The 26,935-nt window shown below is 38.9% G+C and overlaps 1 protein-coding gene across 1 annotated transcript in view; it reads left to right on the top strand.

Annotated features, from left to right (window-relative positions):
* fars2 (phenylalanyl-tRNA synthetase 2, mitochondrial) overlaps positions 1 to 26,935 on the top strand; it is a 101,443-nt gene that overhangs the window by 34,999 nt on the left and 39,509 nt on the right. The window contains exons 2-5 of the mRNA XM_079487933.1: positions 70 to 717; positions 1,105 to 1,267; positions 1,349 to 1,480; positions 22,609 to 22,769. Coding sequence (XP_079344059.1) covers positions 88 to 717; positions 1,105 to 1,267; positions 1,349 to 1,480; positions 22,609 to 22,769 — 1,086 coding nt within the window. The 5' untranslated portion in view covers positions 70 to 87. The remainder of the gene's footprint in view (positions 1 to 69; positions 718 to 1,104; positions 1,268 to 1,348; positions 1,481 to 22,608; positions 22,770 to 26,935) is intronic.

The raw sequence follows: 26,935 nt of genomic DNA, 5'->3' as shown, positions 1-26,935 counted from the left end.
TTACTTTCAAACAGCAATGTTGAAAGATGATTCACATAAACTTATATTGTTCTGATTTTCTCCTTGCAGGCTAATGGACCATCTACAATGAGATTATACCGTAGATCTTTCACTCTCCTCCTCAAACACATAACCCATTATCGGCCATCAAACTGTCGACAGGCCGATGCCCTTGCTGTCTCCCACAGACTCCAGCCCTTCAGGGGGCTGTCCACAGATGGCTCCGCCCCTCAGCGCAGAATTTGCGCAAACTCTGTCCAAGTTCTGGGCCATGTCTACCCGCGAGATGACATGACCAATGTGACAGCAAAAATCTTGTCCAAAGTGGGCTGCCAGCTTCACAACCGTCCACACCATCCCTTGTGGCTTATTAAAGAACGCATCAAAGACCATTTCTACCGTTCCTACGTGGGCCGCTCGGGAAACCCGCACTTTTCGGTACATGACAACCTTAGCCCGGTAGTGATGGTGGAGCAAAACTTCGACAGCCTGCTCATTCCTCCAGACCATCCCAGTCGAAAAAAAGGAGACAATTACTACCTGAACCGCGCACACATGCTGCGGGCGCACACTTCCGCCCATCAAAAAGAGCTGGTGATGTCGGGGCTGGACTGCTTCCTTCTGGCTGGAGATGTGTATAGGCGAGATGAGATAGACTCCAGTCACTATCCTGTTTTTCACCAGATGGAGGGAGTGCGACTTTTCTCAAACCATGAGGTTGGGATCCTAATCTGCCCTATTTTTGTGACGTAGGGAAGTGTATTTATAGCAATGAATGAATGGGATGTTTTAATGAAAAGAATGTTGAGGTGTTGCACAGATATCATGATGAAATCATAATGCAATCTTTCTGGGAATGCAACTGAATGTGAAAGTTTGAGACCGCTTGTTTAAAAGGTGAAATTGCAAAATGAAGGTTTTTTTTGCATTTAGTCACCTTCACATTATTCTTAACGCAGAGAATGGACTGTCACGCTCCAAAAATGACAAACATTGAAATAAAAATACGATAGATTTTTGTTTATACTGAGGTACATTTTTGAGCATTTGTTCTCAAATCATAGTAATTTTGGGTGAACTGTTCCTTAAAAACTTGTCTTTTAGCTTTTTGCCAAAGTGGAGAATGGTGAGGACCTGTCGCTGTTTGAGCGTGCTGGTCGGCGTACACCTCAGAAACAGGAAACACACACACTGGAGGCAGTCAAACTCGTGGAGTTCGATCTGAAACAGACACTCACACGTCTCATGGGACACCTTTTCGGAGAAGGTAGGAATCATGCGGTATTCACACTTCATGCATCTTCGCTTCTTTGGTCCAGCCCTCCATCTGTTTGTTCTTGGGTTTCAGATCTGGAAATCCGCTGGGTGGACTGCTACTTCCCCTTCACACACCCCTCCTTTGAGATGGAGGTGCGCTTTCAAGGTGAATGGCTGGAGGTGTTGGGCTGTGGGGTCATGGAGCAGGACCTGGTCAACTCAGGTTTGAGAACACACAAATTGATACTACAAACCAAACTGAAGTCATGTATAATGAAAGATGATGATATGAGGTGACAATGCTACAGTCCCATTGACAGCCTCTTGACAATTTTATTCAGCAATGTCATGATGCGTTTACTATAAAATGGGAGGGCAGAGACTGGAGCTCAGGTGAACCTAGTCCCTGACTGGAATATCCTTCACATTCAAAATAAAGGTTGTTTACACCAGGTAATGCCAATGATAATAGTCAAGATAGTTATAAAAAATAATTCAGAATATAAGAGAATAGTCGACTGTGATAGACTGGATGTTGCAGAGTAGCGGCGTAACCGGGATTGTATACATCAGTTGTTATCCCACAAACCCATTAGTGTTATATGATACCCTGTGGGGGTTTATTTTGTGATAACAATCGTCTGGATTTACATTATCCCATTCTTAAAATGTTGCCCCAGCTGTTCACGTGGTAAAGTGACGACACGTCCATACCCTCTTTTGGCGGCCAAAAGCATAAATGTGTATTGTTAAATGTGTATTGTTATGATTTTTTAAAGTCACAATGTATGAAGCACAAATATTAAATGGTTTTAAGCCTTCAAAAGAGGATATTTTGAAAAATGTTGGCAACCAAAAACCGTTGGTCCCCATTGACTTCTGGGGACACAAAACCAATGGATGTCAATGGGGACTGACAGTTTTCTGTTACCGACTTTCTTCAAAATATCTTCTTTTGTGTTCTGCAGAAGAAAGAAACTCACACAGGTTTGAAATGATAAGAAGGAATGAAAATAATGAATGAATTTTAATTTTGAAGGTTGTCTACTCCTTTAACTGTGTGACTGTATCATGGCTCCACTAAGTGTTCATGAAGAAATTGAAAATGAATGGGATTATCAATGAATACTCCTCTCAGGGTATATTAGATCTTCTTGGCATAGATGGGCATCATACTAGGGTTCAGAACACAATGCTATAAAAGTGGAAAACATGAATGAATGCTTACTATCTGCTGAAATAAGCATCTACAGACCGGTATAATGGTTTAAGCTTCACCACTTGTCCTCACAGTAGTTTAGACACTATCTTTATAATCCACCTTATCTGAAACCTTGATACTAGGAAGAGAAGATGTAGGAAACAGATAGAGCTCCTCTGTGGCCACACCTTTAAAAGGCATTCTGCCTCTGCCAGTAGATGGCGGTGTTGTGCAGTGCAGTGTAAGGCATTCAGCCCTGATGAAGTGAATGGGACCGTCCCACAGGGTAAAGCCATGCGATCCAATAAAGGGGGAGGGTACAGACACGCGTGACTGCAGAGACATGCTTTTCCTCCCCGGGGACGAGCCCAGGATGACCGACCCTCCCACTCCACTGGTCCACTTCTCACTGCCACTTAATTCCTCAATCTCATCTGCACTCTTCATCGATCCAGTCTGTGTTAAACAGACTGGCACGCCAGACATGCGGTACGGTACATGTAACGGCCAATTAATGACAACGGCACTCAGATGTACAGTGATATCTGTTTTGTGCCTTACTGCTCTGTTAACTTAATGGTTTTCTGAAAATAACATTGAATTTATGACCTGATGTGATGAAAAGATTCAGATTCGTATGTTACACTTAATGTTGACGCATCACCTTTTATAGGAAAATAAAAATGCTTTATGGATATTAGTATATTTTTGTATACATATTTACCAGTATATTCAGGAAAAACTTGAACGGAAACATTATGTGGTTACATAAACATTATTTTTGGGTTATTTTTTTCTGGATATATTTTTTGGGTTATTTTCTGGTTGTACTGGATATATTTGGTATTGTGGTTTATTATTGTTAGTAATTTATTTTACTTAATTTAGTAGTTTACGCAATTCATTCAACTTATGAAAAACAAATGAAGTCAAATGAAATTACACTGCCTTTATGTCGTAGGACTATATGCATACATATTCCATATGTTTCTATATATTTTTCTACATATAAGTGGTTATTATCTCTATATTATAAGTATATATATATATATTATAAGTCAGTGGTTCTCAAACTGGGGGCCCCAAGATGGATCCAGGGTGGCAACAGATTTTGTGGCATTTTATGAAATATAGAAATTTATAATACATTTTATGCAATGAAGCGTCAGAAAAATAAGACCAACAACAATATTAATTGATGTTAAAGAATTGTATAACTGAATTTCTTTTGCTTTGATTAAAATTCAAGATTATAAGTCTTTATTTGGGGGGGCTGCAAAGCGATGCACCCTTCACAAAGGGGGCCTTATAACGAAAAAGTTTGAGAAGCACTTATCTTAGTGTCCTCTTCATAACAAAAATACTTTTCTCTGTCCTCAGGTACTCTTGTGCTCTCTGGCATTTTGAGGCTGTCAATAATTGAGAGCTTTTCTATATGAAGGCTAGTCTTTAAAGGCCTCCTTCCCTCTCACACTTTATGTTTTTATTCTTAATTCCACCCTTCCAATCTCCCTCTTTATCGGACCACTCATGGTCAAGCACGTGTTTTCCGTTGTGCTGGAACACTCTAAGTCCCCTGCGTTATATTGGCAACACATACAGTTTCTTGAAAGTAGCTTTCTATTTATAGCCTTACATCCTACAGTTTATACTGTATCTCATAGTTCGGAAGCAGAAGGGTCGGCCTGGATAATTGTGGACAAAGAACAGGACCAGTTTATTAAACAAATCACACGTTTTGTAAAACTTGGCGAACATTTCGTCGCCGCGAGGGCACCTGTAATCCCAATTTGATTGGACCTCAGTAGAAGTTGGTGTCTTTCCCGGTGCTGTGCTTGACAGGAGTACAGATTACAGAGTCTGCGACTCGCTTCTCTGTGTCTGTACTCAATCACTGCTTTATCCCTGTGTACACCCACTCGAGTGGCAATGCATATTCACAAGTGGGTAAACAAAGCCCTCATGTCTTTAGACAGCTGTCAACAGACCTTCCTCAAGGTTTTGCTTCTCAGAAGAATTTGCTCACGTCCTTTTTGGCTGCATGCGACCAAACTGTTCCTTCCTGTCAAGGTTACAGGGCATATCTAATCAGGGTTTAAGTCAGAGAGATATAATAATGAATGTTGACAAACCCACACAATTTATGTCAAAGAACAAGTCTTATTAACCAAATATCTGTCAGAGGCTGCTTAAATGAGCCTCGCACCACCTTTGAAGACTTGCATTTATTTTGTATAGAAAGGGTGACAGTAGTACGTTTCCATGACCGTGAATGTTGAGGTATAAGGGTTCAGCTTTACAGGGATCTACAGTATATCATAAACGGGTAGACATGTTCCAAAAATGGCTTTACAGAAGTGTACTAATATCTGTTCCTATTTCCTGAGGTGGTATTTCAAAGTACAGATATGGTGGAACATTATGCATTCTGATACATCTTTTGAAAGTCTTGGTTACACCTGTATAAATGGTTATAGATTTTAAACATTTAAGATTTATACATGTTGAAATGACATTTAAATCTTTATTAAACAACATTTACAACCAAACTTCTACTTGCGCAACTTACATTATTTTGGATTTCAGCATGAAATCTTAAAAATTCAAAAAATTTTACGAGGTTGCAACTTTGCATGAATTCTTACGGAGTAAATTGTACAAAAACTTACGATTATTAGAAAAAAGCCATACTGAAGCCCCTCCTCTAAACCTAATCGTCACTGGCACGGAAGCAAATTGTACTAAAACGTTAAACATTGCCGTAAGATTGTGTTGAATATTTAGTGTGACAAAAATGTAGGTCAAGAATAGATTTTGTCTACCGTGAATTATCTTGATCATGAAAAGCAGGGTCTCAGTGATGTAAGCCAGGCAAGAAAGTAACAATTTCATAAATTACTACAAAGAATTATTCGACAATAACCTGTACTGTACTGTAGTATTGTATGGTCAATTCTGATTTGTTAATCATGACTTTACTTTTGGCAGATCTGATTTTTAATATGATCAGTTTAATATGATTTACTCAGAGTGGTGTGGCGTTTATTTACAACTGCTGAGTAACTGACCATCCTCTGCATCGACTGTCGTCACACAGAAGCAAATGCAAACTTGTGCATACTTAATGTCCTCTTTGACTTTCTCTCGATGTCCCAGCCCTCTTCTCCCAGCTTTCTCTCTGGACTGCCGGCATGCTGTCAATCCACTGTTCCCCTTCAACCCCCCCCCCCCCCCCATTCTCATTTTCACTCTTCCAAACTCTCTATGCCTTTCTTCACTGCGGCAGAGCAGAGTGTGTGCGTTGCTATGGCAACTTCCCATTCAGTCCTCTCGCACCCCCTCCGTTTACACACCCCTCCACACTCACACATTCCCTCTTTTCCCTTCAAAACAGAGAGACAGTAAAAAGCTGCCAGCAAGACAGCATTAAGCGCATACAGGGATGAGCGAGGGCGAGAGAGAAAAGAAAGAGAACCAGCCGTCCTGGGAAGTTGAAAGGTTATTTATTCGTCTCCGAGCGTGACCGCCATATGCTAAGCACGCCGTAAGTGTGCCAGAGGTGGTGTGTTTGGTTTAGGGGTGGAGCTTGACTAATGAAAGGGGAGGAGGGGAACTGGTGCGGCACTGGGGTTTGGCGGTGGATCCACTTAGTTATTCATTAGGGCGCGGCGTGTAATCCCTGGATGCATCGATTCTGAAGCGGGCCCAGAACAAAGCCCTGTGGGACCTTGCCGGAGCGGTCTGCAGCATATGGGACCCTTGTTAATGATGGCACGCGTCAGTGGCGTGGGTAAGGTTTAGTCACGCCCCAGAGGGCGGGGGGCCCGGGGAATGTGATTAAAGCCGTGTTTGGTGACAATTAACGGCCCTTCAAGTCACGCGTCCAGGGGCCTTTGGGACTGTAGGGGAGTGGGGGTGGCTGGTATGTGGGGAAGGTACCAGCTGAGCTCCCATTCTGGTTCAGGTGGCAATTTCAATCTTAGTCTTAATCCTTAATACCCCCCGCACTCGCACACTGAATAAATCATGTGCCAGTTGTGACAGCTCCTGTTCAATCGTTTGCTCCCTCACACACACATGTGTCTTTGGCCTCATTACAGCATTTCTGTCAGGATGCTGGTTTTTTGACGAGCTGGCGTTTTTTAATCAGTCAGCTTTCGCTCCTCTCGCTCTCCTCCCTCCCTGTATTCTTTGTCTCTCGGTTTTCGTATGTAATAGTGCTTTATTGGTTAGATAAATAATGTACATATGGACTAGCAGAGCAGATGAAAATTACATGGTGGGTGTGATTAAATAAATGGAAGTATCATAAAAAATGTCAAGGTACTGTATAACTGTAAAATCAAAAGATGTGAAATAAGACGTTTAAAAGAAGGCAATTATTATTTTATAATATGATACAAATTTGCATCATCCAGAGCACAAAGAGTCTGGAATAATCGTTGAGAAATGTGAGGTGACTAGACACTTATCTCACGAGACAAGACAAGATTTTTTTAAGAAATCCTCAATGATGAAATATACAGGGAATAATAGTCTTTTTTTATTCACTTTAAAAACACAAAATGCACAAATGTAGGCATTATAAAATCAACTTGTGCTTTATGAAAGAAATTCAACTTGTACTTTGATTAAAACAAACTCAATCTGCAGTTATTGCACAGAAATTATGCTTTGTTTTCTTAACAGTCGTAGCTTCTGCAAAGCAGAGTTGGTGATCATATCACACTGTCAATCCTCCTTCCTTCACTGACTGAACCCTTGTAGCCGTCAGAGAAACAGTTAAATCTACATGAAAACATCATGTTTTATGCTTACATTGCACATACGTAAGAGACAGATGATCCGTTTTTGAAGAGGTTTGCATGTGAATGTATTTAAAATAATGTAATGTGAACTTGCAATTGCTGTACTCTACTTGCGGTACTGTCTGCTGCAGTACAGTCCGGCCGTCCGCGTCTGTTTAACGCCTGCATGACGTAATATTCGTCACCTGTAAATGTGTTCTACTCTGTTTCCCTTCATCATGTTCTGCTTTTCTCTGGCCTACTTTCTGAAATGAAGGCTTTGTCATAGTGCCTCAGGCTTGCATTGTATAATGAAGAGAAAATTACATCCCATTTATAAGAGCACCAACAGCTGCTATTGATTCATACCAGTAGCGAACCCTCAGGGCCCTCTAGGCCCTCTGTGATGGCCTAAATATCATTAAAAAAAACTTTAAAATATGATTTTCAATAAATGCCAATTTTCCTTATTAGATATGTATATTTGACTTCTTGGATTGATGCAGAGTCTATCCACGGGAGATTTTCAAGTCTCACAAGAGTAATTCAAGATCACGGTGCAGTTGCAGTTCTGTGATGTCAAATTCTGTCTGTGCAGCCTGTGCATGCTGCAAGAAGTTAAATGCTTGGCTACCACTGACAGTAGAATAATAAATTAATGAGTGACAGTAAAACTGACCAATCGTATCATCTTTCTAAATGGGTGTGCTTTGTTTTTGCTAACTTTCCGCCATCTGGAGCCTTTTGCGCCAACTGACCAATCATATCATCTTTCTTAATGGGCATGATTTGTTTTTGCTAACTTTCCGCCATCTGAAGTGGTTGTTCGGAAGCAGTTTTGTAAAGCAGAAAAAGCATTAGAAATTGGTATGCCAACCACCAGTAAAACTACAAAAGAAGAAATTCAGAAAATGTCATTCAAAACAGCAAGTGTATAAACAATCAAGTCATGAAAAAAAGAGAAAAGCTGATAAACGTTGTTCAGGAGGAAGACTATGTTATCAAGTAGTTTGTTTTGTTTGATTAGATTCCTTTTCATCTCTCTCCACTGGCTACCGGTTGAAGCCCGTATCAGATTCAAGTCACTGAAGTTTGCCTACAGGACTATCACTGGATCTGCACCGGCATACTTTCATACCCTACTACATTCCTACACCCCATCAAGAACCCTGCGTTCAGCAAACGAGTGGCGCCTTGTAAAGCCTTCTCATAAGGAATCTAAATCGCTTTCCCGTTCCTTACTGGTGGAACATTCTTGCTAACGTGGTCCGGTCAACCACATCTCTCACAACCTTTAAAAAACTACCTCAAACCCATCACTTCTGTGAATACTTGACAAACAAATGAAAAAAAAAACTAACCCTCTCTTTTCTCTCAACAGGTAGTGGTCTAGCTTCTGTTGAAACTAGTAACTTTGTATTACCACCTATCGCACTATTGCTCTTTTATGATCGCTTATTGCTCCCTGAAGTCTTTGTAAATCGCTTTGCAAAAAAGAGTCTGCTAAACGTAAACCAGAACAGTATCAACTGTAGAAATTAGCTTGATAGGCAAGATAAGAATGCAAATCCAGGCTGTTGCAATTTTTTCAGTATGACTCAATACATGTGACATTTTTTTTCCCAATTTGTCAAATACTGTATAACAAAAAAGAAGATTTTTTTTTGAACTATTGAAATGGTATGAAGCGGAGCTGGGAGGGCGCTTTTAATTAGATTTCTATGGTAACTGTGCGTTTTGCTGACGTGGGGATTGTGGGATTGACAGTTAAGATGCAAGCCATGAAAATGCAGCAGAGTTGAAGATAAGTTTATACAAAAACATAAGTAATCACTAAAATGACATTTCTGAAAATCTGCTTTTTGATGAATATAGTTTAATGGATTTAAAGGTCCAGTGAATTAAATTTAGCAGCATCTAGCGGTGAGGTTGTGAATTGTAATCAGCGGCTCACTCCACCTTTCAAAGCACTATTGTGGCTGACACAGAACTAAGATGTTGTCACGTTTTCGCGTCTTTGCAGAAGAAGATAATTTATATACAAAACGCACTCTCTAGAGCAGTTTGTAGAAACAGTATATTTTTCTAAGATAATAAAACAAAACACTTCATAAGATAAGGTTTTTAAATACATCTAAAGACATAGTCATGTATATTATATTACATTTCTGTCAAGAAATCCTCCAATAATTACATACAGCACCTTTAATATATTTGTTTGTATAAGAATTATAATTGATTTAATACACATGTATTTTAGTACACATTGTAACATGCCAATTCGAAAAATACGTTTGCATTTTACTTGTTGAATATTATTTTACTTACGATTTCTTTGTGAATGTTATTTGTAGAACATACTGAAGAAGTCCATACTAGCTGCACGATTGACAGACACACTTGAGTGGCAGAGTTCCTTAAAGTTTTTTGTTTTCTGTGTACCTTGACGCAGTATTCACAAAGAAATGTTTTCATGCTATTTTTGTGCTGTCGCTCAAATGCATATAAATTGGTGACACAGCTGAGGTAAGCCTGCTCACAATCATTTCTTTTGAGTGGCATCCATTACGTCCCTGCATGATGTCTCTCCACATCTGAACGTCTTTGAGTGTGAGTGTGAGTGTGTGTGTGTGTGTGTGTGTGTGTGTGTGTGTGAGCATGCGCATGTTCGCACAGAGAAGCTACTGAACTGCTTTACTCAGCAATCAATGAGGCCGATGCTGTCGGAATGACAAAAAGGTGTGTTAACCACTGGCACCATGCCCACCTGAAGCCATCTTCAACCTGATGGCCAAACAACAGCACACTTGGGGAGGAATGCGCCTTTCAGAGTGAAAGCAAATGTCAAAGTTGCTTTTAAATAACCTCAAGGGAGTTGTTAGTAGGATGTTTCGAAAAGGTAGCAAATGTATTGATAAACACCTTTGAAAGACTCTGAGGGGTTAAATAATGTGTTCATTGTGTGGTGTCAGGGCAAAGGGGCTGAATCGGCAACTTTATAGTTCTCAGCAGTTTACAGACCTGTTGCCTGAAAAAAACTAAAGGTCCTTATCTCAAAATATCACAAATCTTCCCAAAAACACGAATAAACAAACATTAAAAAACTAAATTGTTTCCTGCTCTAGAGACCCCAAAGTCCATAAGTGTACACCCCAAACAAAGACCGTTTAAACAAAATAGATCAAATTAAGCTCCCCGTGTATTTCTTGCTCCGAATTACAAAAAGTTTGAAGTGAAAGGCTGTTAGACGGAAAATATTTTGCTGCTCAGTTTATTTGTATTGTATATTTCCATTTGTTGGTTTTGATCAAAACACAATCATATAATAATTACATGAGTTGATAATTCATATTAATTAATTAATATTTAACATGGCATTTGAATAAATATAACTACACAAACAAACTTCAGGCTTTTTAAGCTGATAAGGTATACATATTATTTTTTGATCTATTTGTTAACCTATATAAATAATTTAAATTCAGATGATTCTGCATTGATATTATCAGTAGCTGCCTGCCCTGTAAATGTGTTTCAATTCATGACATTATTTCATAATGATTTCTTCATCTTCGACAGGGAATTGAAATGCGCTGATACTTAATCAAACTGATGACGCTTTCCATGTTCCGTGATTGGCTGCTTGCCGCACGTGTCACACTTTCAGGTACACGCCCCTCACAAACTGGATCAAACCCGAGTTGACATAGAACGTTTATACCAAGTACCTGATCTAAACCAGGCTGGGTTTGTCTGGTTTTGTCAACTCGAACCGTTCACCTCGCTACGTGATACCGCAGGTTTCAAACATCTTAGCATTAACCTATTTAAAATGACAAAAATTACCATTTAAATAACATATCCACATTATTTACAGCATATACAGTATAATATCATATTTGGCAGTATTGACCTAATGATCGTTCCTTACAGCTATGAGTGTATGAATGCATTGTTTATTCCTCCATTTACTGTACCTTTTGCGCTCAGTGTTTGATTGTTCGCCTAATATCATTTTCATTCTCCCTCTGCTTTATAATTATAACAGCAATTGATTCCGTTGTTTGGCTCTGTTGCATATTTATGAGCCAGGGCTGTTTAAGCAAACAGACGGCTGAACAAATCAATCATTTCCATCTCACTGCAATTTTTTCGATTAGCACAGTAAACGCAAGTTTTGGTATCATAGCAACAGCTCGATTACAAGCATATGCTTGGATTATTTTCCGGTTATTGGACCGCCTATTTATGAAAGCAGTTTGGGCAAAATCAATAATTTTTATTTTGTTATAACACTTAAGGGAAGGTGTAAGTGTGGAAGGTGGCAGACGTGCCGATTCAGTCGCCTGCCTTTAGAACGATCAGTCGACATGTTAATTCCCTTCAAATCAAGAGCCTGCACACAAACAGCTCCATCTGATATTTATGAGACCAGGTGGCAGCTTTGCATATCTACTGTTTACGGTATGAAAACTAAGTTGATAGACAAAGCTGTCCTTAACTTTAACATTACAGGATGTTTTTGTCAACATTTCTTTCACCTAAAAATGTATATTCAGTCACGTCGCAACCGAGATGATTAAAATTCAAATTTGCCATCCACCGTTGACTGACGATTGCGCATGAATTTCATTCGACTGCAAATTCACGGTCAAGGGTCAGAATTGTCTTTGTGGCATGAGCCCTCCCCACCCACGCAACACAATATCTGTTATGCATCATTTGAAAAAGAATGCAACATTGAAATGGAATGCATCACGACATAATTAAGTATTAATTGTTGTTCTTGGAAATAGATGCAAATGGAATGCAAAGATGCCAGATCAAGTGTATTATGAGCATACATTTTAGATTGTACAAGCCTGGAGATTTAATTAATATACATAATAACTTAACTTGATCAGCAGTCTTGTAATTGGGGTCTTTTATCACCCTTATGCCCCCATCTGACTTTCATTAAAGTGCAGGAATAAAAAACACTGATTAAAACCGAGGCTAAAAATAATAATTGTGAAAATCGCTGCCTTTACATACACTTGAGTGCATATATTCTGGACAGTTAAACAGTAAAGCATGTTTATTGGATGGTAATGAGATAAAAAATGTGTTTAGAGCATTGGCTTTATGTCAAATTCATTTGCGTCTCAATCAAATTCAGAAAAGCTATTCAGGTGTATGGATTTTCCCATTCATGTACAAAATACACTCCACCGGATACAGCAAAGGAAAATAGAATGCATTAGAACCTATTATAATTTAGAATTTTTTCCACACCGGATGTTGCGCGAAATGAAAATCCCATTAGAACAAGCTGTGTGTCTGGGACTGAGCTTAAGCCCTATCTGGGAAACCGCTCTATAAAGGTGTGTTAACAAGTTTCTGTTCCTCCCTGGAAAAAAAAATGGCATTTTCCAAAACCTGTACTATTTCAAACTCGCCTTAATGAGTTGGTTGAGTTTTTGACCCAGCACTGGATTGAAAATAACCCAGCATTTTTTAGAGTGTAACTGTATGTTATTCTTTGGTCTTGTTTTCTCTAAGCATCTCTATGAAATGCTTTATTCTGATCGCTGTAAAGATCAGCGTTCTGTAGATGTTGTGTGTGATGTCATGAAATTAAGTTTTTCCTTCGCTAACAATCAAAAAATGGGTCTGCATTGACATCACTTTCCCAAGTGAACACGCCGGGACACGCCCCTTTGAGTGGCAAAACACTTCAATAGGAGAAACAAACAAACCGGGACTAAAACATGCAATTTTTTTCTGAAATTAAAGCAGTTGGACTCGACGGTGATCTTTACGACTTACATAGGATCCAGGTGTCTTTGGACATTGAAATATTGTGTGGAAATATGGTATTTATGATATTTCTTTTGTACCTGATTTCAACGCTGTGGGAAATACACAAAATATGCCGCAAAACACGTTTGGTGGTTTAACAATCTGAATTTTATAAGATTTACATTGCTCCTTTAACAATACATATTGACAATAGGCTAACCTTTAAGTTTATATGAAATACATTTGCTGATTGTGTTTAGAGAAATACATTTACCCAACACACAAAGGTGTAGAAAGTAGGTGGGTAACGCTATTATGGTATGGTTAAACAAAAACAACTTCATTGTGTGATATGAAATGGCTAGCAAACATCCATTCGTTTTTTTCTGTCTTTCTTCAGTCTTCGAAATACATTTCTGATTTCATGCTAAATCTGTTTCTAAAATCAATCGCACAAGAACTTTTCCTGTCTAAATAGAGCACAGATAACGGTAAACACTGCTGTATTTTGTCTTCCTGCCACTCGGTGTGTGTGACTTGCTAGACTTTCGTGTGCGGTGACGTCACGTACATTGCTTCAATACAAAATGTATGAAATTGATACATAGTTCCACCATTTTTACAACATTAATAAACATTGCATTTTTTTAGATGCATTGGACAAGCGACAGTGCACTCAAGGTATACATTGTAATTGTAAATGTGTTACCTTTAAACAAATCAGTGATTCTCGCTCTGATAACACAAGGCTAATTTACGATCGGAACGAACATTAAACCCTGCAGAACATCAAGGTGAAAATTTGTGGCATCTTCTGCTGCAGGTAAAAATTTTGTGAAACTTTCTATGAGGTCATATTTGAAAAAAAGACAAACGACATTCTGTATACGGTAATAACAACCAGCTTACTGTACATTGTCTCTTACATATTCCATGAAGGACTTCCCGATCTTAAGCAGTTTGTCACATTGTATTTGCAGGATTTTTTCATCCAAGAGTGAACCTGTTGAACAGGTCACGAACCAGACCATGACCCAGTCTGAATTAAAATGGTTCGCTGCTCTTGTTCCACTCAGAATTCCGAAGTGAGAAGCTAATTGTGGCGGAACTCCACGCGACAAACAGAATGAACATGTCAATGTGAGTGTAGGGGTTTCATGTCCCCAGGCAGCTGGTGCAGTGGGACCAGACTGCAGCCAGACAAAGCAATCATTCCAGCATAGCCAACAAGACATGCTAATTGAGATATAATGCGTTTATAAATAAACCTGCCGCTAATACACAGTTCAAAAGTCCACATCGTAATTCTGCAACCCAGTAGTTGATTTCAACCTCAAAATGCACAGACAATGTATGGACATTGAAAAGTTGACAAAATAAATACAAATTAAATTGCAAAAATATATTTTCACTAGTGGTCTCAAACTATATATTCAAGTTTAGTTGTCATGTTATAAAGGTGTGACTATTAAGTGTATTAAATTAAAGAAGAGATACAGGTTTTCATATCATTTCATGTCGAGGGAAAGCTGAGTTATTTTATTTGTGCGTATAGAAGTGGTAGACGCACACCCAATTCCTAAAACAACCTTTCATTTGGAAAGGATTAAAAGCAAATGGCAGTGTGAGCCGAACAGCGGAAGTTTTCGCTAAAGTGGAACTCGACACAGCTTAGTTTTTATCCGGCGTTTAGAGGAGGTTAAGCCACATTGTCAACCTCTCATGAATAATTAGCTGTACTTGCTGCTGCGGTTTATTAAAGGAACCTGGTTGTCATCGTCCTCCACGCGGAGGACAAAATGAGCGTGGTTGAACAGGAAAAGACTCCAGAGAACTGAGAGTTAGATAAATGAGGAGTCTATCAGCAAAGAATTTAGTACAGGTCAACGTGTGGAGTTCACGAGATGCGGGTCAGCTTAACTGATGCTTGGCACTGATGCTGGCTAATGTGGTCTTTTAAGAGGTTAACATTTTGATCGTCTAAAGTTCAGTTGAAGGACCATGCAATGTCATAACACAACGAACATCTGTCTTTTCAAAAGCATCCATTAAAAAAACTGCTTTACGGCATTTCTTGCATGTTCAAGCAGTATCACACATTTTCCAATGTAAGTTTCCGTTGTAAAAAAGTGATTCTCTTTCATAAAATCCACATGTGCCATTACACACGACAGGCCTGCTTTTCATTCTGGCCGCCCTGTTGGTCATTTTTGTATTCCGTGTCGTGCATCGCTGGAGCTCTTATCACAAGCCGGCTGACCCCGAGACCGGGCGAAATCCTGATGCTTTGTCTGCTGCGTCACGCAACCTCCTCTGGGCTTTTCCTTTGACCACGTCTCCTCAGCGAAAGCTGTGACACTCCATGTCACAGGGAAGGGGCGACTGCCTCTCATCATTTGTATGAATAAAACAAGTTCTACAAGTTATTTGCCCTCCATCATATTGTTAGAGCCTTCAATAATGCATGGAAGCAGCACCCTTTCCTTCATCTCTGTTTCTGGTGGGCGATGCTCGGGGCTGATTTATTCTAACGAATAGGGGTGTGATGAGATTTTGTGGCACGAGATCTCGCAAGATTCAATGTGTCTTGCGAGATCCAATTGGTCTCGTGAGAAAGCAATATACTTACGTTATTGGCATGATGGAATTGTGCCCATTTTTTTCTCATATTCTCCCCATATTTAACCTGTGCAACCTCAAAATATATTTGGGAGCATTTGTGTGAGTGCACATTTTGTTGCGGCGGAACCTGTTTTCATTATTGTACAAAACACTCTAATACCTGCACAAAGTAAGTGCGTGCTGTGAGCTACAGTGACCGGCCCGGCCATTCAAAAAGACAATGTGATTTACCATCCAGCAGCACTACTTTCCTACCGTTTCTCTATGTAAACACGTTCTAGATGGACGGTTTCAACATTCGCATGCATCTTTTGCGTACTCAGCGCCTTGCGCATTAAGCACTAGTGTTTCTGGCGGTTCGCGCTGCCAGCAGCTCTTTACTACAAGCTGCACCTTTTTTTGTGACTAAACATTTTGCAGTGTTTACATATTATTATTACATAATATAATTCATTAAAACAGAATCTAGACAGATACCCACCCTAGTGCTCCTTGTGGCATTTTTGTGCAAACTGCCCAAACTGTTCGTTTCTCTGTTTCTGCCTGAATGTACAAGATGTTTTGCCCAAAACTCAGCCAAGCGAAAGTCTCATTTCCGCCTCGGAACAGCATTCAAAATCTTTCACCCTCAACTAATGTTGAACTCTCTCAGTATCGGCATACACTATGCGACAAAAAGCACTTCATTACTAGTCAACTGCAGTTCTTAATAACCTATAGTGTTAATATATGATGATGGTAGCAGGAGCTGCGTGAGCCAATATTCCCACTGCAAAATCCATATTAATTTCACTATGCAAATGCGATTTTGTGTTCACAGGTGAAAAATTTTGCTTTCTGTTGTTAATGTGGGCTGCAGGTGTCTGTGCTTTGCTTTAATCGAATCTTAAACAATATACCCCATGATGAAGTTTTCTAATCTGCTTTTTCTTTTCTCTGCACGTAATGAATGACTCTTAAAATTCAAGCATACACTATGGCGTGGGCAGGAATCACAATGTAGGTGGGCCCAGAAATAATCAGGTGGGCCGAGCCTAAAATGCATCTAAAATACACAACTAAGTAAAATAATAAAATACTCCACCGTTTAATCAGAGCATACGGCTGAATATCATTGTAAACAGTGCTAAGAACATAGCGATAAGAACAGCATTAGCATGATGACCACACCACACAGTGGTGACAGACGCAACACAAAACACCATCAACAAATCAGCAGGACATTAGTGGACAGTGTGTGAAAACAATGCTTGGTCATGGCTCAGCTGCCACATAAACCACATTAAATAAACAACTGTGACTAGGCAACCACATACTGACAAAAATAGCCTACGAATGAATAAGCTTTCATTAGGTTATTATTTAGATGTAGGACTATTCGAACTATCTAGCCATCGCAAGATAAATATAAATTGACAAACGGAAATAAATGCTAACTATTTAGGCCGTTTAGTACAAATATATTGAGCCTCAATACAATTTACAATGTAACACCGCAGAGTTTAAATGAATAAATAAAATAAGTACCTATATTTGTGCAGGTAACAAATGCAAGAGCACTAGATATTAACATATGGCATTTTCAGTAGCCTATATTACTTGATATACTTATAATACGCTATATGCACAGCAAGATAACATCATATGCAGAGTTTTTATGCAGTGCGTGTGGGAGTTCAGGGGTACAGAACAAAAGCATTTTGAGCTCACGAAGATTGAACTTACATCCCTGTTAATAAAGCAGACCGCCCATAATAATGTAGGGAACATACATAAACAATTGAGTCATCATAAGGTTTATGTGTTGTTTCACTTGCTTTGTCAAGTAAAATCAATAAGTGCTTGGGTAAAAGTCAGGTCTTTTAGGGCCGGCTGCGGAGAAAATAATGCGCTCCTCTGTGACACGGGGCTGCATGTGATAGGCCTCCGATTCTGTTTTAAAGATTGCTAAGCGATCAAATTTATTCAAACTTGTATTTTTGTGTTTGGATATAAAGTAATTTCAACATTAAATCTGGCAAACGACGGCAAATTCAGTTAGTTTCAGTTTGGGTGCTCAGTCCGGACTTAACAGCATTAGATCATTTGTTTACTTTTACGAATAATAACTCTCTTGAATCTTGTTTTCGTTACCAATTAATTTAACCTTTATTAGGCTATGCATGCATACCCTCTTAATCAAAAACCTCATAACCTTGTGGAAAAAAAGAAAGACGTGAACTGTGGTTGCTTCTACCTGCTGTTTAAGAAAGCGGGAATATAATGGCAAGCTTGCTCATCTATATCATTAAATAAATCGATAGATTTGATTATATGGCAAACAAAAATCAAGAAATAATACAATTTATTTTTATAGGTCATGTTTTGTGATAATTGCAACATAATTCACTTGTTAGGCTACTGTGCGAGGCAGCTAACTGGAGGGGCCTGACTGACAGGTGGGTGGGCCCGGGACCCGTAGCTATGCGCCTGACATACACGCATGCCCACTTTACACATGTAGCTTGTTTGTGTTTTGTGATATGAGATTCATTCTCAAACAGCAGAGACAATTGGCCAATTAGTTCAGGCGAAAGATTTTCAGACCGGTTTATTTTTAGAGCATTTCAATGCAGCGAATTGTGACTCCTTCATTATCAGTGGAGAGTCTACTTGTTTTTAAGTGCACTCCCCGTCTATGTGGTCTGGCTGGCTTGCAGCAGAGGACAAACAGTGTGGCTTGTTAGCCCAGTTAATGATTAAAAACATTTGCTGTGTGATCATTGAAGTGGCAAAGAGGAGAACAAAGAGATGTGTGAGGAAGAAAACTCCAGCGAGGATTATAACAGTATAACAGTAAGTCAGTCCCCTGAAATTAACTTTTCTTTTTTGGACACAGGTAAAATGTCAAGTATATATTTTATAGCAAGAGAATAAAAATTATTACAATGCAGGCCAGAACCAATGTGTGACATTTTAGCCGCCTGGCACGTAAATGCTACTCGCTACAGGTGATGCCTAAATCACACCCACATACAGTTCTGGACAATATTTTCCACTTTCTGGACTGCAGACTGCTTGGTCACAGACTTTGGTTAAGACGCAATGAAATCAGTTGACCTGCGTTGAAGTATTTCCTGTTGAAACGGGATGTAGAGGCAGGATATACCGAACGGTTAGATTTTTGTTATATCCTAAAGCTGTCATCAAAATCATGAATTATTGCTGCTTGTGCCTGGCATTGTTCTCATTTTAGATAGCAGTTGGTTACAATTTTGTAGAACACACTGAAGATCATTTATCAGTATTTTGGTTAAAGAAAGAAAGAAAAGCAAGGCCCTGTTAACATTATCCCCCATGCTAAACTTTCCCAATAAGACAGCAAAAAAAAATGTTGCAATCCTTTACAGTTCACATGGCCAGACATACACAATTTTTCTCAATACTTTCGTTAAACTCTTAATATGGATGGAACCACATCTTATAATTCATATGCTCACCATATATATCTGTGTCGTGAGGTAAGGAATATTGTGTCCGGGTCCACGCCTCACCCATTTGAAGTGAGGGTACTATTTAAAAAGATATTTATAAGCACTTTTTATTCATATCACACATTTATGCAAAACATTTGGTGTACACTACAGCAGTGGTTCATTTTTTCACTTTTTCATTGTAAGGCCCCCTTTGTGTAGAGTGCATCTTTTTGCGAACCCCTAAAAAAGACATTTAATCTTCAACATAATTTTAATTGATCCAAAAACATATTCAGTCATACAGTGCTGTAACATAAATCCTTTTAGTTGCTGGTCTTATTTTTCTGATGTTTGATTGCATAAAATTGTTAATACATTTTTATATTTCATAAAATGCCACTAAATATGTGGCCCCAGACCCATCTTTGACCCACAGTTTAGCAATCACTGCACTACAGTCTCAATATTTTAATAAATTGTAAAGATGCTGCCCGGACATCTGGGATTTGGTTATGGAGATAAAGGTTAGGATTGTGCTTTGTTTTAAATATTTAACAACAAACCATCAGTGTATTTCAGTATTTTGTTGTTGTTTGCCATTCTCATTTCCCCCTGTGCAGTCCACAACAAACTATGCATGACAAAGCTAAAAGTCAATTGATGGAGTAGTTGCCTTACATAATCTTTGTTACATAATATATTGAGTCTCGCCACTAAACTTTAACAAGTTTGGGATGACATATTCATTTGGAAGAGCTGTATTTAGAATCAGCTAGGTTTTTTTTTTTCGTGATCATGCCTTGTATACAATGTGAGTTTATTCCACTTGGGTTAAAATTGAATTTATCTTCTCACAATGACTATATGTTACATCCCTGTTCGTTTATGTTCGTGTATTTATGTTTTAATAGAAACAAGAATGATCTACAAATGCTGAATTCTATTTAAAGAGAGAAGCTTTTACATTCTATCAACAAAGTCAATCAGAACCTCTCATCTCAACTATCCCAACCAACTCTTTGTTTCTCAATATGCCATGGGCTGTTTTAGACACTACAACTTTGTTGTCAAACACGATTATTAATGCTGAAGAAAGCAGGTGCGCTTGAAGCAGCAAGGGAAGACTAGTACAAACCTGAATCAAAATGAGATGTTAAAACACTAAAGAATTGAGACGAAATAAAGCGAGAGAGAGCACGTGACAGGAGAATGGAAGCTGTTGGGATGGGTGATGAAAGGGCGAGAGAGGGTGAGTAATAGAGAGGCAGAATCAGAGATACGGTGGAAAAGAATGAAGGATTGGAGGAGATGGCAAAGAGGCGGCAAGCTGTGAAAGTCGGAGCTGCCAAGGACTGTTATCCGATGTCGTCACAAGGCGAATGCCGTCAAACACAGCCCCCACGCAGTCTACCCCCCTTTACTGCGATTGGTGGAAATCGAGATGGGCGTCACAGACTTGAGGAGGGAGGGAAATGGAAGCATGGGGGTCGGTTGCAATGTCATTCGGCTGTGGCGTTCATCTGAGGTCATCATCGGTGACGGCTGAGATTCGTGCCAGCTTTTGGCTGAGGTCTCTGGCGTTCGCTGTGTGTGTGTTGGCGGCGGAAAGCGTTCAGTATTCCACTTCTTAACTGTGTCACACTGCTTTACGTCGCTCTTTTATCTTCCTAGATGTGGTCGTGATTTTCACTGACAGGCGAGTGATAGCAATCAGCCTTCCCATCAATCCACAGCTCGGTGCCTAAGCAACTGTAGTGGAGTGTTGCTTCCGACTATCTCATCATGAATTCCATTGAAGTTTTTAAAGGAAAAGGTCACCGAAAATGAAAATTATGTTATCATGCCAGAATGCCTGAGTCGATCATCTGTGTGTATTGAAAGTGGATGGCGACTGGAGCTGCCAAGCACCAACAAGTTCAAAAACACAAGAAAAGCATTATAAAACAACCATACTTCAACACAATATTCCAAATTTTATAGCTTTGATATTCTGTTGCATGTAGATTGTTTTGTTTCAAGAAAGTTACCAAGACACATTTTTAAGGGAACTTTGAGCAACCTCTCAAATCATGTTTATTCAGCTTGAAGAAAGCAAAACATTTTTAGCGTTTAAAACAAAAATGTAATTCTGTGATCCTAAGAGAAGACAGAACTGCTTCAGCGTACAGGTGGGAGAGAAAGAGAAAGTTGATTGATTTGTACATCTGAAGTTGAGATTTATTCTGATTTCTGTCCCATCTGGCTGAACGCTTTGACCCCTAAGCATTTCCTTCATTAACATATAAAGCACATTTCTCTCACATCTGAAGGAATGTCTCACTGGGTTAAACAAGAATGTAGAGGGAATGATTGAGAGAGTAAAAGGCATGAAAAGATAGGAGGTTTCTGTTTGTTCACTCTTCCCCTCACCGTGGGTCAGACAGGGGTTGCAGAGCAAATAAAAATTCGTAATGACTATAATCACATCTGTGATACATAGCGGTACTGCTCACCGCCCAAGTGTGACACCACCCGCCAATCAAACTCGTTGTGTTCCTCAAGTTATCTGACTCACCGTGAGTCTCAAACCGCTATTAAAGTTATATATGCTGTCTTGGTGAAACACTGTTCGCAAGCAATTTAGATTTCCTAATCTGATGGATTTCCATGAGAAATGAGATTTTATTTCATGGTACAAATACAGGGCAGGCCCTGTCCATCAAGTAGTCCAACCGACCGGTGCCGTCCGTGTTTTCAGCAACTAACCTTCTTATGCTGCGTTCACACCAAACATGATTTGCGCAAACAAATGGCATACAAAGTCCATGCAAAGACGCAAATAGATGCGTACTCGCACCCGGTGATGCGAATGATGCAATTTGGGCAGCCAATTGCTGCGAAGTGTCCATCGCTTCTTTTACACAAGTTGAAAAATATCAACTCATTGAGGCCTACTGTTTGATACGTATGCATGCATGAAGACATCTGCATGTCAAAAAATAACGAACTATTCCCGCGAGGATTGTTATTGCATTGCATTTGATGTGAACGCAGCATTAAAGGTGTTTTTCACATCAGCGACTTAAAAATTCTGTAGAAGTCACATTATTATTATTAGAAGAGCACATTGTTATTATTTATTATTAGTAGTAGTAAAAGTATTAGTTGTTGTATTATTATGACTTACTGGTTATTATTATTATTTATAGATTGATACAGTATATATATATATATATATATATATATATATATATATATATATATATATATATATATATATATTGATTATTTTGTCCACGATAATCTTGTATATGTGATATTGAGACCACCATACTTTATAAAAGCTCATTCCTCAAAGCAACATTTAAGAGAGTCCAGGTTTTGGCTTAATATAAATTAGTTTGGACTGGTTACTGTCATTTTAGTTTCATCCCTGAATGCCTGTTAATAACAGAATGTCATAGTCAGTAAGAATGAATGATAAAATAGATTGTGCTTGTAATTCAATTGTTCTTTTCTTCCACAGCTGGGGCTGCTAATAAAATTGGCTGGGCTTTCGGTTTAGGGCTGGAGCGGCTCGCCATGGTTCTGTTCGGCATCCCGGATATCCGACTGTTCTGGAGCGAGGACGAACGCTTCCTGAAGCAGTTCTGCCTGTCTGACATCTATCAATCTGTCACCTTTCAAGTAAGACTTATGCAGTTTCTCACTAAAGCAGTGTCATAATGGGTGTCACGGCAGTGAAAGTGCAGGTTCCTGCCGTCGAGAAAGATTGCATATTATTATTTATGTCCCTTTCTGTCTGGTGATCGATTCTGTGCAACCAGTTTTAAATGTTAACTAAAAATTTTTTTAGTTATTGTGATAAAACACACCTGTGGTTACTTGGCTTTGTTTATTGTGTAAATTACTGTATACAGCCACTAAAAATGACCTTGAGACGTTTGTAAAGTTTCTTTCAGTAAAGTGGAATTCATACAGTCCTTCATGTCCAAAATCGCTTTGGGGTCACACTAGGTTCCAGAAATGTTTGATTTAACACACAACCACAAAGACTAACATTTGACACACACACACAGGGGAACGTGTTATTGGGGGCATGTGTTATTAAATTACTTGCTTTTTTGTTCATTCTTTGTTTAAGGCAGACACACAATCTCAACAGTTTATAATGCTTTAATAAGATGGAATTCTGTTGACCACCTGCCATCTTCTCGTTGGGCTCATTGGAGATGAAATGTTCTCTTTGTTTATCAGTTACATTATCAAATACTTAAAGTTTTTATTGAACATACTCTTCATAGTTGTCTGCAGCCTAAACCCAGTTATTGTGTGTCGGACAGAATTATCTCAAATCCGTGCAGACTCATACCTTTGGTTTAACATTTATCCGAGTGTAAATTTCTTCTGTCTCGTTGCTTTCCTGCTGGAGCGCATTGGTGACTTCAGTAATGCCTGCAGGGCTGGTGTGTGGACTTAATATTCTCTTCCTCATTTTCTGAAAGCCTGTAGTGTTTTTCTGTTCACAACACCGGGTCAAAGCGCCATGCAGTACAATATCCCATAATAGTCAGTCGTATGCACAGCTGCCAAAGCACATGGATCGTGACAGGCACGACTTTGCGAACTGACTCTGAACAGCTGGTTTCACTGAAAACGCTGTCACAAAAAAAATCTGAATTCGAAATGAGAGATTTTCTGTTCGCACGAGCAACTTTTCTTTGAGCGTAGGCTGAAAACTCAACAGTCGATTGCAGTGAATTCAATACATTATGAGTGACTTTAGATTTTAAATTATTTTCTCACTTATTTACCATCATGTCATTTCAAACGTGTACTTTCTTTCTTTTGTAGATCACTAAAGAAGATATTTTGAAGAACGTTGGTACAAACAACAATTTGACCCTCATTGACTTCCATTACATGGACACTAAACCACTGAGAGACATTTCTCAAAATATCTTCTTTTGTGTTCCACAGCATGACCTTTGTACATTGAAGGGCCAGTCCTCACACCAAACGTGTTCCCCTATAGAACAATGTGTGTGAGTGTGTGTGTGTGTGTGTGTTTGCTAGATAGTGTTCCTGCAGTGTGTGTGTGTGTGTGTGTGAATGATTACCTGTGCTCTCTGGCTGCAGATCATTTCTCAGCCCATCTCCCTCGCTGCCCACTGTCCATTACTCAGAGAGAGAGAAAGAGAGAGAGATTTGCCTGTCAGTTTGCCTGATGCACCACTGCTGTTATATATGACAGTCTCTCTCTCTCTCTCTCTCTCTCTCTCTCTCTCTCTCTCTCTCTCTCTCTCTCTCTGCTGGTAATGAGGTATGACCGTAGGGTCAGTGCTCTTCTCCGCCCTAGTGTGTTTTGCTGTGTCCTTTGAGAGCAGCGCACACAACAAACACACCACTGCACACTATAAATCACCACACACAACAAGACATACTGTATAATACACATGGCACTCTCTTAAGATACACACACATTTACAGACAGATTGGAACAGAAAAAACGTTGCCAGTAATACACTTTCACTTTAGGAGAAGAGTAGTTTACTCTTACACTTACAGCCTGCTCATACAGAAATCAGCATCCGGCCATAACCAGAAGTGATTGGTTAGTAAAGCAGTCATGTCTTAAGCCGTCTTAAAAGTCGTTTTTAGCACTTAAATACTTCATCCACTAGCAGTTTAATGTGCTGAGTCAACCGTAAGTGATTTGTGGGTGAGAAGTTAAATACTGTTACTCTATGGCCCTAATTGAAATAGTTTTGTATGTTTGAGCATCCAGCACAGCAGTATTGCGATAGCAAAACAACATTGGTGTGAGGTTTTCTTTTTTAATGTGGGGGGATGTAGAAACCTTAAATGAGTTTAAAAACTCATTATTTGATGCTAGTGGCACACACTAAAATACACACATCACCCATGACCACAGTGAAAGCATTGTAACACAGCATTTGCATCTCATGGCTCGTTACTTTTATGAAATGTAGGCAACATCATATCTTATGATCGAAGACAGTCATTCCACAAATAATTGAATAAGCAAGTGTATTAAGCATTTTGCACAAAAGGTGTGCTTAAAACCTTGGCAGCCAGTGTTATTACACACTGAAATGTTAAGTTACATTTATTAATAATAACCTTACGAATAATCATAAAAAAACAGAGCCCCTCATGTCCAGGTAATCATGTCATACATCATATCATGTATCACATATCATGTATGATATCATATATTACAAATCATATAAAGGCATACCATGTCATGTTTCATATCTCATATCATACAATCTCATATATCATATCATATGTCATATGGTATCACAAATCATATCCTATCATAGTTTATGATTTTTTTGTAGGCTGTGTTCAATTCAACAAAATCAAACCTCGGGAGTGACATAAAGTCATCCAAAAGCAATGTGAAAGACAATGTGATGATAATTCAGGTTATCACATAGACATTTTTTTGCTAAAGACCATCACGGTTTTATAGCTTAAAGGTGATTTATTGCTTGAACGTGAATATGAACTTGTTTTCTTTGCAGTATTCGAGGTTTGAAAAAATACAGAGCAAAGTTTTCATTTTCTGCAAAGAGAAACAATATATATTGTTTAAATTTGGAAGACATTTTGTTAGTAGTTCACAGAATGAAACACAAATGAGCAAATATAAAGTAAATTTTAAATCAGAAAAATAAAATGGTGTTCATTTTTTATAATACGTAATATTATTTAGACTACTTAAAGTAGAACACTTTAACACATATATTCAGCAAAACTGAATATTGAATAAAACTGGAATTCCAACTGATTCACACATACCGATTAAATCTACGTTTACTCCGCAAGCCTCTTTGAAGTGTTTGCCAAACACACACACTGTGATTTAAGCTCAGAGGGGCGTGTCATGTGCTGACTCTCACTTCCTGTCAAAGCGCATGTCATCCGCATACCAGCACCCCTACACGCACACACATCCCCAAACAGCTTTTATTTAATCTATTTTATCTTGCAGCCTATCGATCTTCTGTGGAAGACCAGCACAACCTCCTGCTGATGGTGGAATGGCTAGTGTTTCATAAGTGTTTGAAGGTTTCACACAGCCTGCAGGGCTCAAAGGTCTGCTGTTGTAAGGATACAGGCCTCGGGGTATGACTGTAGATTTAACCTCAGGCTTAGATGTCTGCCTTACACCAAAACCTGTTGGTGTCCAGCTAGTGAAAAGGCTAAATGAGGTAACTGTGAAGTTTGAACATTTTTTTCATCCAGTGATGCATAAAGTACCTAAAAGCAATACCTGAGTAAAAGTACAAATATCTTGCCAGAAAATTACTTTAGTGGAAGTGAAAGTAACCTTTTAGAATATGACTCTAGTAAAAGTCTTAAAGTTACAGATAATTATTGTACTTGAGTATCAAAAGTTATTTTTATATGAACTTTTTTATATATTCTTAAGTATTTAAAGTAAAGTTCAACCAAACGTTGTTAATAAAAACAAGAATGGTGCTTACAAACTTTGAAAAAGCTCGGCCTCAAACTCTGGAACAACATGTTGCCAAACTACCAAAATACAAGTTCAGACACCACATCTTTATAACTTTATAAAAGGATAGTTTCCTCCCACCCCCAATATTATCCCTGTAAGATCACAACTTGGAACAAGATCAGAACAAATCTGCCTGGCCCTTACTTCTTTCTCTTCTTGCATTTCCCTTAGGGTAACAACCTAGTCATTTGATAATGCATTGAAACGGAAAAATCTTTATCTTTACAAGAAGCGGCACATTAAAAACTTGTGTTGACATTAACCGCTTAGAGCACCTTTTTGCACTTGCACATTGAGCTTT

This window comes from Barbatula barbatula, assembly GCF_947034865.1.
Source record: "Barbatula barbatula genome assembly, chromosome: 23".
Taxonomy (NCBI): Eukaryota; Metazoa; Chordata; class Actinopteri; order Cypriniformes; family Nemacheilidae; genus Barbatula; species Barbatula barbatula.
Note: the sequence above shows the minus strand (reverse complement) of the source record. Positions and strands in the feature narration are given on the sequence as shown.